Source organism: Micropterus salmoides, unplaced genomic scaffold (assembly GCF_014851395.1).
Source record: "Micropterus salmoides isolate LMB-PRFRI ecotype aquatic unplaced genomic scaffold, ASM1485139v1 Ms_hic_scaffold_4, whole genome shotgun sequence".
Taxonomy (NCBI): domain Eukaryota; kingdom Metazoa; phylum Chordata; class Actinopteri; order Centrarchiformes; family Centrarchidae; genus Micropterus; species Micropterus salmoides.
This window is the reverse complement of record NW_024043372.1, coordinates 19,775,589-19,788,406: the sequence shown is the minus strand read 5'-3', so window position 1 is coordinate 19,788,406 and position 12,818 is coordinate 19,775,589. Positions and strand designations below refer to the sequence as shown.

The 12,818-nt window shown below is 37.7% G+C and overlaps 1 protein-coding gene across 1 annotated transcript in view; it reads right to left on the bottom strand.

The window, feature by feature from the left end:
- LOC119886458 (testis-expressed protein 264 homolog) overlaps positions 1 to 12,818 on the bottom strand; it is a 36,804-nt gene that overhangs the window by 18,505 nt on the left and 5,481 nt on the right. Inside the window, exon 2 of the mRNA XM_038697219.1 lies at positions 10,738 to 10,959. Coding sequence (XP_038553147.1) covers positions 10,738 to 10,959 — 222 coding nt within the window. The remainder of the gene's footprint in view (positions 1 to 10,737; positions 10,960 to 12,818) is intronic.

Sequence of the window (12,818 nt, the reverse complement as noted above, 5' to 3'; positions counted from 1 at the left end):
GAGTCCTGAGGACTCATTTGTGATGGTGGTGCTTGGCTTTCTAATGTCCTCAAACACTTATGGCATCTTTGACATATCTTGTCTAGTTAATGTAACATTAATGTTGGTTATTTGACAATTCATTTGTTCACTGTTGTTGGACAGGAGAGGAGAGGAAACAGTGCAGTGGAGAGGCAACCAGAGCAGCAGAGGAGACAGCGTGAGAGCAGCAGAGCAGACACTAGTAGGAGAACATGTTTTTGAAAGCTGAATAAGCAGAGCCATCGAGTCTGTCATCAAGAAAATAATCAATATATCTCAGCAATCTTTGTAATTTTAAGTAACTTTAGTAATATATTTTTTACCTAACTGTTGTGATAATGAGTACAATGAAATTAAATTATTTATTTCATATCTTAAATACCATAATTGTGTCATGTCAAGAAACATCAACACTACAATACTTTCTGATGTGACAAAATGTCACATTAAATACTTGCATGTTTTTATGTGATAAATGAATTTTCTACAAACTGGATTAAATAAAATAGACATTATGAGCCTCTACTATTAATTGGAAGAGCGTATATATATATATATATACATATATATAAATATGGATTTTTTTCCCATTATTGCTTTTTGTTCATTTATTTAATTTTCCATTTTTTTTCCTCTTAGGAATATAATTTTAAAGTGATACATTATGTATCTTGCTGTCACAAAATGTTACTAGGTGTACATTTTCCTAATCTGTTTTACTGCAATTTCCCTTACGAGCAGCAATTTCAAAAAAAAGATGAGTCGTTTTTTCTCCAGTATGGAGCTGGAAGTGTTGGTGGAGAAGACAGCACCAAAGAGCTCTTTACCTCAGAGAAGACATATTTTTACCAGCGCACAATGAGGCAAATATTGTGAATACATTTGGGCACCAGAGAAATTATTTCAACAAGGAAATAGCTGGTACTGTAGAAGCCGGAAAAACAAAGTCATGCCTGACATAAATGAAGCCTATACCGTACGGACAAGCTACCAGAGGTGGTTCTGCATCAGAGCCATTACTCCCCAACACACAAAGAAAGAAGGCATGCTTTTCCCAGGTGGCTCTAGATGAATCACATCCACTTTTAACTCTCCCTCCCTTTACATGGCTCAGTTTAGGAATCCCCACAAATGCTCACCATATTCCTCAGACTTAACTTTTAGGTAACACACCCCCTTCTCGCGCACCCCTAGAGGCACCTCAAGCAACCCACGAGATGCGTGCATGCACCACACTTTGGGAATGCCCGCTTTAGATGCAGAATTACCATCAATCAGGCAAATCAACAGAATGTCAGCCCGTGTGTAATAAAGGTGTTGTTAATCAGTTAGGCCTGCAACTAGGCTATCTTTATTATCAATTTACTTTCCTATTATTAATCAAATTAATAATTTACTCTATTAAACGTCAGAAAACAGTATAAAACACTTGCCCAATACTTTCTTGTTTTGTCTGACAGTCTAAAACCAAAAGATATGCAACTTACAAAGGAATGAAACAGTGCAAAGCCAAACTGCAAGTGTCCACATCCCCTCTCCTCCATAGCAGCAGACATGCAACAGTCTGTCAAACAGAAAACATGCCTAGGTTGCCACTGAACCTTGCACTTCTACAGATATTGGCAAAAACACCTTAGCTGCCATGCTAACTAGGCTAATCACGGTGTGCAGCAGTTAACACAGGGAGGAATGAAGAGCCATGTATCAGCCTGAGCGGGTGGAAGAAACGCAGCTCATGTAGAATCACAAAGTAACGTCAATGTAATGAAGGAAATAGTTAAGTCTCATCTCATTGGAACTTCTGTTGAGATAATATCAAACTTTGAGAAAATGATGTTTAAAATATATTTTATGTTGTTTAAAATACATTTTAAGAACCAAATCAAACCCCATAATTACCAATAATCCTAATTCTTGGGTGAGGTTTTTACCAGCCAACGTTGAGTTATCTGCTATAGAGTTCATGCATGTGGTGAGAATAATATGTTACGAAGATATCTAAGGGAATAAATCCAGCATTTGACTGCGTCTAAAAGAAGCCAAGTTTCAGAGTGACAGTTAATAACCCAGGGGGGACTGCACTTCCTGTACCTCAGAGAGAAAGAGTCAGCCTAGATGAAACAAAGACAGTGAAAAATTGATGGAGAAAAGTGAATATCTGCTGCCCACAGGAGATAGAAGGGGAAAACTGATTTTTTTTTAGGGGAAAACAGCCAACAAATGATCAGTCTGAGTACTGAGACAGATATAAACAACAACCTCTGCCTCGACAATGGCTCCTGAGGAGAAAGGCAGAGGGGACAGAACACCACTTTCAGCAGTGAAGAGGACAGCTGATGGAACAAAGAGTCAGATAAGTGCTTCAAACCATTATGCTGGACTAATCTGCAAAAGGTTTTTATATATATTAAGTGAAATTTACCGTTTCCTGGTGAGCAACACAAACAGCAACTGTAAACCCACCACCCAAGCTATTCCTATTAAACCATCAGCATAACAAAACATAACACAAATAGTTATTTGAGGGGAGTCTGATCCAAAGTCCTTATCCGAATCAAGGGTCTAAGGACAGAGGGAGTTGTATGCTGTACCGATTTGGCAAATTTTCATATTTGTCATATTGGGCTTTGTAAATAAAATTGACACATAACCCCCAACTTAAATCAAAAAAGTAATAAATCACAGATTTGACAACAAGACACACACACCACTAATGGTAACTCTGCACCAATTGATTTGAAAGATGTATACGCAACACCATAAGCTTGATAATTCCAACCAAGAGCTAAAAAAAGTAGAGGGTAAAGGTAGAAGTTACATTTGAAAATCAATGTAAATTCTAATAATTATTATTGATAATAAAGGAAGGATAATAATGTGGGAACACCTGTCCTACAACAACAGCCAATTAATTTCTACGAGTTAGCAGAATAATGTCAGCTAATGTTGTTGTTGTTAAGTGTGTCAGATTTGCCTTCATCTTGTCAGGGCACCTTTAAGTATTATTTTTATATTTGTCTCTAATTATCACAATGCAGATTATCATACATATATATATAACATGACTTTTGCATTTGGAAAGTGGAAGAAATCTTTTTCTTTTTCTTTACAAAACTCATCTAATACTGCTGCTGGAGGTTGAGCCAGTTTGTTTTACTTAAAAGGCAGAAAATCTTGGCCTCTGGAGATCCACAAGACAAGTATACTGTATGTAAGACAGCCAGACTACCAGTATCAAATGAATGAGAGTTTTTCCTTTAAGATAACTGCACTGTGTCAGCTCTCAAACATGTTCACAACTAAATTCAAGGCTTGTCACAGATGACACAAAAAAACAATAAAATACACATCTAGAAAATATGAGTTATAAGTTCAAAAGGTGTGAGGCTTTTGTTGTACACACAAGGCAGAGGACACAAAATGTTGCAATATTTACAACTTTGTGTGTGTGTGAATAAACAATGCTATTTCTACTGTTGTTGCCTGTGAAGCTTCATATCTTGTAGGACATTCAGTGATGGTACTGATTCTGTGGAACGTGTGCTAATAGAAAAGAGTGTAGAATCATGTTTGTGTTCAGACTGCAGTCAACATGGATCAATAAATAAAGACATATATGCACCATATTTGTCTTAGATAATATTACAATACAGTATACAATACAGATGAAGAAATGTAGCAAATAGAACAGAAAAATAACATCCATCAAAGCTTGAGTATTCACTCACTTTTCAGAATTGAAAACCAAGATTGGTTCCAAATGCTGCAGGGACACTACCAAGTTAGGCTACAGTAAGTTAAAATGACTTCAAAGGTAATATTCACCTCATGGTTGATAACAACAGCAGTCCTTTAGTGGCTGCAGGGCACAGAGACTGTCTCTCCTACAGATAACATGACTATAAGACCAAGCCTTCTATCTTATCCCAAAGGACATTGCAGCTTTTCTGAACTGAAATTGGAAAACAGAATTGAACTATTACCAAAATTTTAAGTTCCACACTGGTATTAAAAGAGTAGGCCACTGAACAAAATTGCACTCACAATAGTGGACTCATCGTCTTTTTAATTCCATGCATTGTTCTTCCTTATCTTAACCCACATTACCCACAATACAATGACCAACGACAGTTTGGTCAAAAATTCAGGTGTGGATGTAAATCTATCAGATTTCGCACAGCTCTTTCTGGAGCCACAAAATCCTTTATACAATGTTTTATTCACATATGCAGCAGTACTTTCCAAGACATGTAAACAGACTTCGAAGTGTAAAATCAGTGGAGTTCCACTTTCAGAAGTCAAAAAAACTGAAACAGTGACCTTTGGTTTAAAGTTTGTCGACAATCTGTCAACCCTTTTCTTAGGTTCTTCTGTTACTACTACTACCACTTAAATGTGTGCATCAAGAGGCACTGCAAAGCCAACACTAGCACTCAATGTCAACACAGAACATGTAATTTCAGTGACAGCAACATTTGATCGTTTTCTGAAGCCTGTGTTAATGACAGTAATCTGTAAGATTATGGAGGATACCACTCTATCAGAGGCGTACGACCCTCCTCTCCCTAGTAATTTACTTTCCCTTTACTTCTCTAAACAAACCATTAAAACCCCTTAGATAAATCCTGTATATCTTCTCTTTTCTGTTTTGCAGAACTACAGTAGTGTTTCCTCAATAGTACTAGTCTTTTCAGACATGTAGTAAAAGTTCTATTGGTTGACATAAAGGAGGGGACGATGGAACCAACAGTCTACATTTCATTTCAAAGCCCTGAGGGCTCAAAGGGGCTGAGGGCATAATGAGTGACAGTAGTTGCTGCCAGTACGAACAATCCAGGTGTCACTCAAGCAACAACACTCTTTACAAAGACTTATTCAGCCCTGACAAATGAACAAGGGCTGTTTGAAAGTCACTGAGCTGACTAAAGCAGTTAAGTCTTAAGCCTCTTTTTTTTATCTTTCCCATTTCCTTTAGTTCGCTCACTGAGGTCCCAAACCTCTGCACCTTAGTTAGGTGCCCCCACCCTGAAGCTGGACTCATACTTGAATGGTTCAAAATTGCCTCTTGGATTGGTTTTCAGAAAATCCCTCAAGAGAATGCTGAAGCAAATTCATTTAATTTGCATGTCTATCTCAATAAAAGACACGACCAAATTGTTGGAGTATTTCAGCCGACAAAAGAAAATGTGTGTGCATGTTCTTTTCTTCTATATGACACAAACGCATCAAAGATATACAAACTGACGAGGTATTGAAAACAGTTTTATGAATGCAATACGTAGTCCTAACAGAGCTAAAATGTCTACAGTTTGTGTAAGACTTTTGAACTTTGTTTAGATAAACTAATTGCAAATATGTCAGCGGCAGGTTTGAAGTATGTCCAGGTTGTTTTTTAATGCAAGAAATACATTTCTATTTTTATCCCAGCCAGTTTACCATACATTTCTAAACATTTCAACATTTTCCTGGTGTGATTCCTAAGGTATTTGGGTTATTTTAATCCTACAGCAGCCAGCAGCTAATAAGACAGTTCTATAGGTGCTTTAAGTGTTCTGTATCTCATTTTAAGGGAGTTAAAAGACTACAGACACATTAGTTGTTATTTACAGGGCTACACCTGTCATTGATTTTGACACATCTTTACTGTATCTGCATTGCAAACTACAAAACAGACCAGGGAGCAAATTTAGCAATACACAATCACAGACCAATCACAGAAAAGCAGACAGCATACATCTTTTAAGCATTTGCTCGATCTCATAAGTGATTGATAAGATGGCCACCGGCACAAAACAGTTTGTCCCATATCTAAAAATAACTACCCTTCTTACATTGTAATCACACCCTACTGCTGCCTGATCTTGATTCAGAGCGACAGTGCAACAGAGGATAAAGTTTAAATCAGATCAATCATATGCAGATGTGGCATTTAACACCAACAGTAGATTCCCAGCTGCTGAAGGATGAAAGTCATGTTTGAACACTTGACAGGCAAACTCCACAGAACCTCCTGTGGGAAGAGTTGGCTTGCAGGATCGTGATGCAACACACTTGATAAATGAGGTCTAATGAGTTTGTACATTAATATAATTCATTATTTTAAAATAAAATAACATACCAAAGACACTGATTTCATTACATTTTATTAAAACTTTTTTTTCTCATAATCACAATAAATTACACCTGTCTTAAACATAGCAAATGTATTAAAATCCTAAGTGTTTAACCCCCATTTTTATTGCAAAACAAGTAATTAAGCTGTTAATTTCATTTTTAATACTCCACCAAACAGTGCAGTGTTGTCTGTGATTACAAGACATCTGAAGGAACCTAGAACAAAGGATTAGAAAGGATAACTGGGATAGAAATGATCGATAGACTGCGGGGATAAAAAAGGAAAACAGCACAAGTGTGATTTGGAGATAGAGCTTCAGCAATAACACAGGCATAATACCCATCTAGTACTACTTGTAACCACAGTACTTACTCTTGGGAGATGAATTTTTCATGATATTTTCAGTTTTCAAAACTTCACTGACCATGAGCCAAACATAAGCGTGCCGTCTTAAAAAAGTGACAGAAATTTAATTCAATATTCAGAACCATATTTATATAAGAACTAATTGGATTTTATCTAATGTGACAAAACTGGGCCTATTGAGTGAAAACAGCTATTCATCAAGCTTCAAATATGTGCAAAAGTTGGGCATGGGTTCAAATACAGAAAATGGTGGTCAATTAAAGAAAGATGCTGCAGCGACAAAAAGGTTACTGACTGAGTGGAAATGAGACAGAAATATACAGGCTGGACATTTTCAAAAGTCTCTGTCTGACAGAAGGTCATGGAAGAGTATAATTTTTTTAGATGGAAATGTAAGACTTTATAAAAGTTGACAGTTTGCTAATTAATCATCCTAACCACATGGCTTATCTCCGCACCTCATTAGTGTCATGAGTTACAATTGAAACAGAAAAAAATATGAACAAATTCTGAATACTTACAACTAAACAATTTCTGCACTGAAAGTGTCATAAGGGGTTTTGAATTCCCATATGAAGCCTAACCCTACCAATACGAATTACTTGTGTTTGAAGGCAAAGGTCCTCTTTCTTCTTGATAAGAATATCTCAAAACCCCCACAACTAAAATTGCACCAGGCTTCCCTTCTAAATCTTCCAGCATATGACACTGCCTCCCTTACTTTGTACCAGCATATAAATCCCATGACCTTTTCTGACCTTTTAGAATGTACATCACCGTTAGCTAAAAGTCTGCATGTTTAACAGGCCCTGAGGACTAGCATCTGCGCACTGCTTTGCGTCACTCTCGCCCACGTTGACTAACACTAGAATTGTGAGAGGAAGCACCTTATGCCCCAAAATGAGGCTTCATTCTCTATCGAGCTGTGGAAGACTTTATGATCACTTTACCATGTGTGTAAGTTGCTAAAAAAAGGCCATTTCTAAGGAACAAAGAAAAGCTTGCTTTATATTCATCCCAGAACCTCTGTGCTGGCAAGAAACTTAAGTGCCCTCAAGCGAACAAATGTTCCATCGTCTGCCTTTCACAAACCTTTAGATCCCTGTGAATGTCAGCAAAATTATCCTCCAACCCCAGTCCCCAATCCAGTCTGAAGGCCTGGCCACTGTGCTCGAATCAAATCTCAAGATGCCAAGGCGTCTGTGAGGTAGCCCACCACTAAAAAGCCAAGCACTGAAGAAAAACACTGGGGCCGATCGATGGACTGACTAGGCAAATATCAGACCCGACCATGGGGCAACGACTCAAAGTGTCTGACAGACAGAAATCATTCTGCCATGACAAGCCAGGCATGCTAAATGCTGATGAGCTTGTTTGAAAAGGTCTCACCACTTGGGATATTCGAAGTGTCAGCCATCAACAGCATCCTTTATTCAGTAAAAGAAACCCATTTAGAACTGTTTGTTACGCAGCTTCTGTTAAATGTGAGCTACATTTTAGTTTAAATGTGGAATTTTATGCACTAATAAACTATTATAATGAAGTGTAATGTTGTAGTGTTTCATAATTACTTTATTATGTTTACAGGGTATGTAAAACAGATTTAAAACATAGTTAAAATCATTTAAGGTCCTTCTCTTCAACTGATGCTTCAGAAACTCCTTTCAGCAATTTAATTTTAACTTAAACTGCTTTCAGCACAAATGCCTAAAACGACTTCAGCAGTTTCAAAGACACATAAAATCCAAATGAAACCTCCTTTCTGAGCTCCTCTCGGTCCTTCAACATTAACCAACGCTTAAACTCATTTTCATCCTTACATTTTAACTTCCACTGACACTTCTTCAAACTACCTTCAACTGACGTTTCAAATCCCTTTCCCGCTTCAGCTGACAACTCCTTCAACTGCTTTTAAGGTTAAGACATTTCCAAAACTCAAGATGTTAGGACATTTTAACTGGTTCAAATGATTTGACAATTTTCCCCTTCGGGCAAATTTCTTTAGAAAATTTTACCTTTTCCGGTTGCATTTTTACTTTAATTTCAGAACTAGTGTTGCTTAGTTTTCTGTTTGTGCTGCTTGAAAAAGATATAAGTGAGCATGAGATGAGGATAATGTGGCTGTTTAAAATGCATTAACAATTTCAAAATGAACAATCAGTTTAGTCAGTTTCAAGGCTAGAAAATTCCATTACAATATATTTTGGTTGTCACTGGGATAACTTTATCCCTGCTGAACGTTCAGGATCGAACAGCAGCATTTAAATAACTACACTGCTCTCTTAATAACAAAATACCACATTGCAAATGTACTGTAGAATCAGAAAAGAAAAAGTTAACAGCTGCCAACTCCACCTGCACTGAACAAGTGTCCAACCTTGTATTTTGTCTAGTGGCAGACATCCCAGATCCAGAACTAAATCCTTTTCTTTTCTTGGTCCAAGGCCTATCGATCCACTAAATTACATAAAAATAAATTCACATTTTTGAGGCATCCTACAGACAAACAGACAGACAGATGACTTGTATATACTTTTAATATATATTCTGCCTTATACGCCTGCCTTCTTCCAGAACAGAGAAATATGTACAGAGAGTTTAGGTCTAGGATTCATTTCAGTTGTTGCATATTAATAATAGCTGGAGGGGTAAGGACTAAATGCCACCCACATGAGACATTATAGCCAGAACCAAAAGTGGTTACTGCAATTAACACATTTAAGTTTCTAAACATTTCAGTTTCTAAACATTAGAAACTACAGCATCCAAAATGTCCATGAAGTTGAATCAACATCTCTCTTAAACAGTTCAACAAGCATAATCATTTTGATGTTCATGAAAGTACCTAATGAACAGGTAACTGAGTACATTTGGAGAAATCCTATATACTTTTAATCTATGTATCTATGTAAGTACAGAAAGTCGCCAGTGTGTCAAAGACCCTCAAACCCTAGCAGATATTATTCTTTTATCTGTTTCAACAAGTTTACATGGAGCTATGTAACTGCTACAGCCAGCAAGTGTTGAGACAACACAGTAAACCATACGTAGAAGGTATTGAATCAAATGTTTAATATTGCTGGTGAGAGAGACTGATGTCCAGTCCGGTGACTGTGTAAGCTGACCTCTCAGACAGGCTAAGTGACACTGGAGCGGAGCCAGAGTTAAACCGTGTCCAAGCAGATGGTAGAGCCAGCCAGACAGGACACCCAAACACATTCCTCCAGCAGAGGCAGAGTGATTGAGACAACCTGTGGTGTTGCCACCTGTTTTGAGCGCACTGCATAATTAAACCATATCCACAAAACTCTCTGCTCATCACAATGACTCACTTTCCCAGCATCCCTCAAGCGCCACTCTGTGAGGTCATTCATCATAAAGTGCTAAAAGGGTCTTGAATTGTTCTCCCTCTTTCTCCTCCTTTGTCTTCCAAGTTTACTCCATGTCTCCTTCTTCTTTCCAACCATAAATCTCTTCGTGCTTCACCACCTAACACACACACCTCCCAACCCTCCAGGGGATGCCGCAAAGAAGGTGCAAGGAAGTGTGAAGAAAAGATCTGACACGCTCGGCTTTTCACAAAACATATTTTAACTTTGTGCTGCCTAAAAATGTATGAGTCAGACGTGCATGTGACGATCGTGGGGTGAGATATTGATCATTTACTTGCTAACACTTGGCTTAACATAAGCCCCCTTTAGAGTTAGCAGTGATTCATTCTATCACACACACATTTCACATTGCATATTTAATTTTTTATTTTAATGGTTATTTTTTGCACCTTGTAAAATTTTCAATATAAAATGTCATTCAGACACAATTTTTTCAAAATGTGAAATATTTTGTAGATGGTGATGATGTGAATCAAAATAGAAACACTATGTCAATGTCACTACTCAATGCGCTGCCAAGACATTGTGAGAACACTGTGGCTCATGGGACCAGTATGCGTTGGGCTTTGGCTGTACATTTAGATTACAAAGGAATTAAGACACTTATCACATCCACACCTGGGCTTGTACACACAGATGCATAGAGCACATCTGTCCATGCATGGGTAATAGTTGTGTGTTTATGTATAAGTATACTTTATTTCCTATTTTTTGCTTACAATTAGTCTCACCACATCATATTTTCCTGAATGGGGGCATTTTCTTGTAATTTGAATAAACAAATAATTGCCTTGTAGATTATATGTAAAATTCAAGTGATTGTGAGAAAAGAATCCATAATACCTTGATGTAGTGCTCTAGCCGTGGGTAGACTCTTCTTATTCCCAAAAGGACAGAGAAGAACGTCCTGTGGGGGAACGAGGTAGTGACCACATGTGTGACTTCGGGAAAGGAAAAGACATTAAAGCCCGATGTCTCAAAGCTCTTTAGAAGCCCCTCATCGGCTTTGTTTTCTCCCTCACTAAGAATACTGCCGACAGCATAGCGGCACTGTGGTCCCGGCACCTAGAAACAAGGATCAAATGAACAAATAAATAAAGATTGAACATACAAACAAGATAGACAGTCAGATAATTGAGATAGACCAGATAGAACAGGCATACATACAGGAAAGATGGTCACACTCTGTAGTCTTACCAGCATTTGATCATTCCCTTTTTCCTCATTATAGTGATTCTAAATGTCATAATTATACAGAGCCTCTAATATGACAATAGCAGCAATAACAGATTAATGATCTCAAGCTAAAAGTGCTATCAACAATTCCTAATGTTTGCTAGTGTTTCTTTTTTGCAGGAAAACACCACAATGAACATCATCTGTGCTCATGCCAGTCAACCTCCCTGAAAAAAGAGGTACAACTCTGAAATGCTGTCATTTCCATTACATTTCTGTAGTATCTCAAGTATCTGTCTCTCTGAGGACTGGTGACTCATACTCAACACTAGGGTTCGATGTAAGGAAAAAACTTTGTTAAAAAATAATGGGATGTTCACAAAAAAAAAATAATGATATCTTTTCCAATGTCAGCCAGGTGCCAAATTTAAGAAGAAAATATGCTCATCAATTAGAGCTCTAATTGGAGAAATTTGGCAGCAGAGCAATTATGGCACTTTCCTCCATTCTAGGCACCCTGGTGCCCATTAAAAAATAAGAAAAGGGAGATAATCTTTACAAATTAACACTCCTGGGATATCCAACACTTTCTCATGCAATAAATAAGCTGGAATGGTTCAATTTGTTCATAAACCTATCAATGCTACGCACCAAGCACTGCCAGTGGGTCGGTGTCACAACCTGGCTCAAGGGCCATGACAAAAGAGGTAATGAGGCAGCATAAATTATCAAAAAGTGATTTATTTAACAAAAGAGTGATCTAAACTTAACTATTTAAATGTGCGAGGTGTGTCTCTGTAACGTAAATAAACCCAAAGCAAGATGTGGCAGTCAAGGTGATCAGGCCATGGCTGACGTCTGGATTGCAGAGAAGGGAGAAGAGAAAGCAGTTTCACCAAGTGGAGCTTTATCTCCACTGGCTCACAGGTCCCAGGTGCACCCGATCAGCAGTCACTTCAACAGAACAAAGATGGTTAACAACAGCGAGGTATCACTACCACAGAGTGGCCTCACTGGATCACACAGGGGCCGTCACAGTCGGAGAACGCCTATTTTCTCCTCTATTCCTCTAACACTTAAGGCCAGTCCTGAGCAGAAGTGCGTTGTTCACTGTGCACTGCAGACCATAGTCATTTTTCACACCACCACGCGTTCAAAGTTTTAAACACACACACAGAAATACTGCAAGGAGTGAGAAATCTGCATACATTTCTGCCTTAAGATTTGTTTTTCAGTATTATTATGTTTCAAATCATCTTAAATCTTGGCTAACAGACTGATAGTCATTTTGTGAATTTGAATTATTTGGGATGAATTCTGATAATCAGCTCTGAATCTGATTATATAGTGCCATCAATACCTTTACCAGACCTTGTGATCATATTACAGATATATCTTCAGCTTCAAGGTAGAGCTCCAACAATGAACCGATTGATCAATTAGTCGATCAACAACATTTATCAGCAATATTTTTGATAACTGATTCATTGTTTGAGCTATTTTTAATCAACAAATGCCATAAATTCTTTGTTTCCAGATCTTCAATGTGACGATTTCCTGTTTTATATGATTGTAAAGTGAATATTTGGGTTTTGGACTCTTGGTTGGACATTTAGGACTCTTGGAAAATGTGAGGACATTATTCACAACTTTCTAACATTTGTGAAAATGGTTTACATTTTAACCAATAATGATAAAAATTGTTAGTTGCAGCCCTACATCAGGATTTGGGGAACAGGATTGTACAT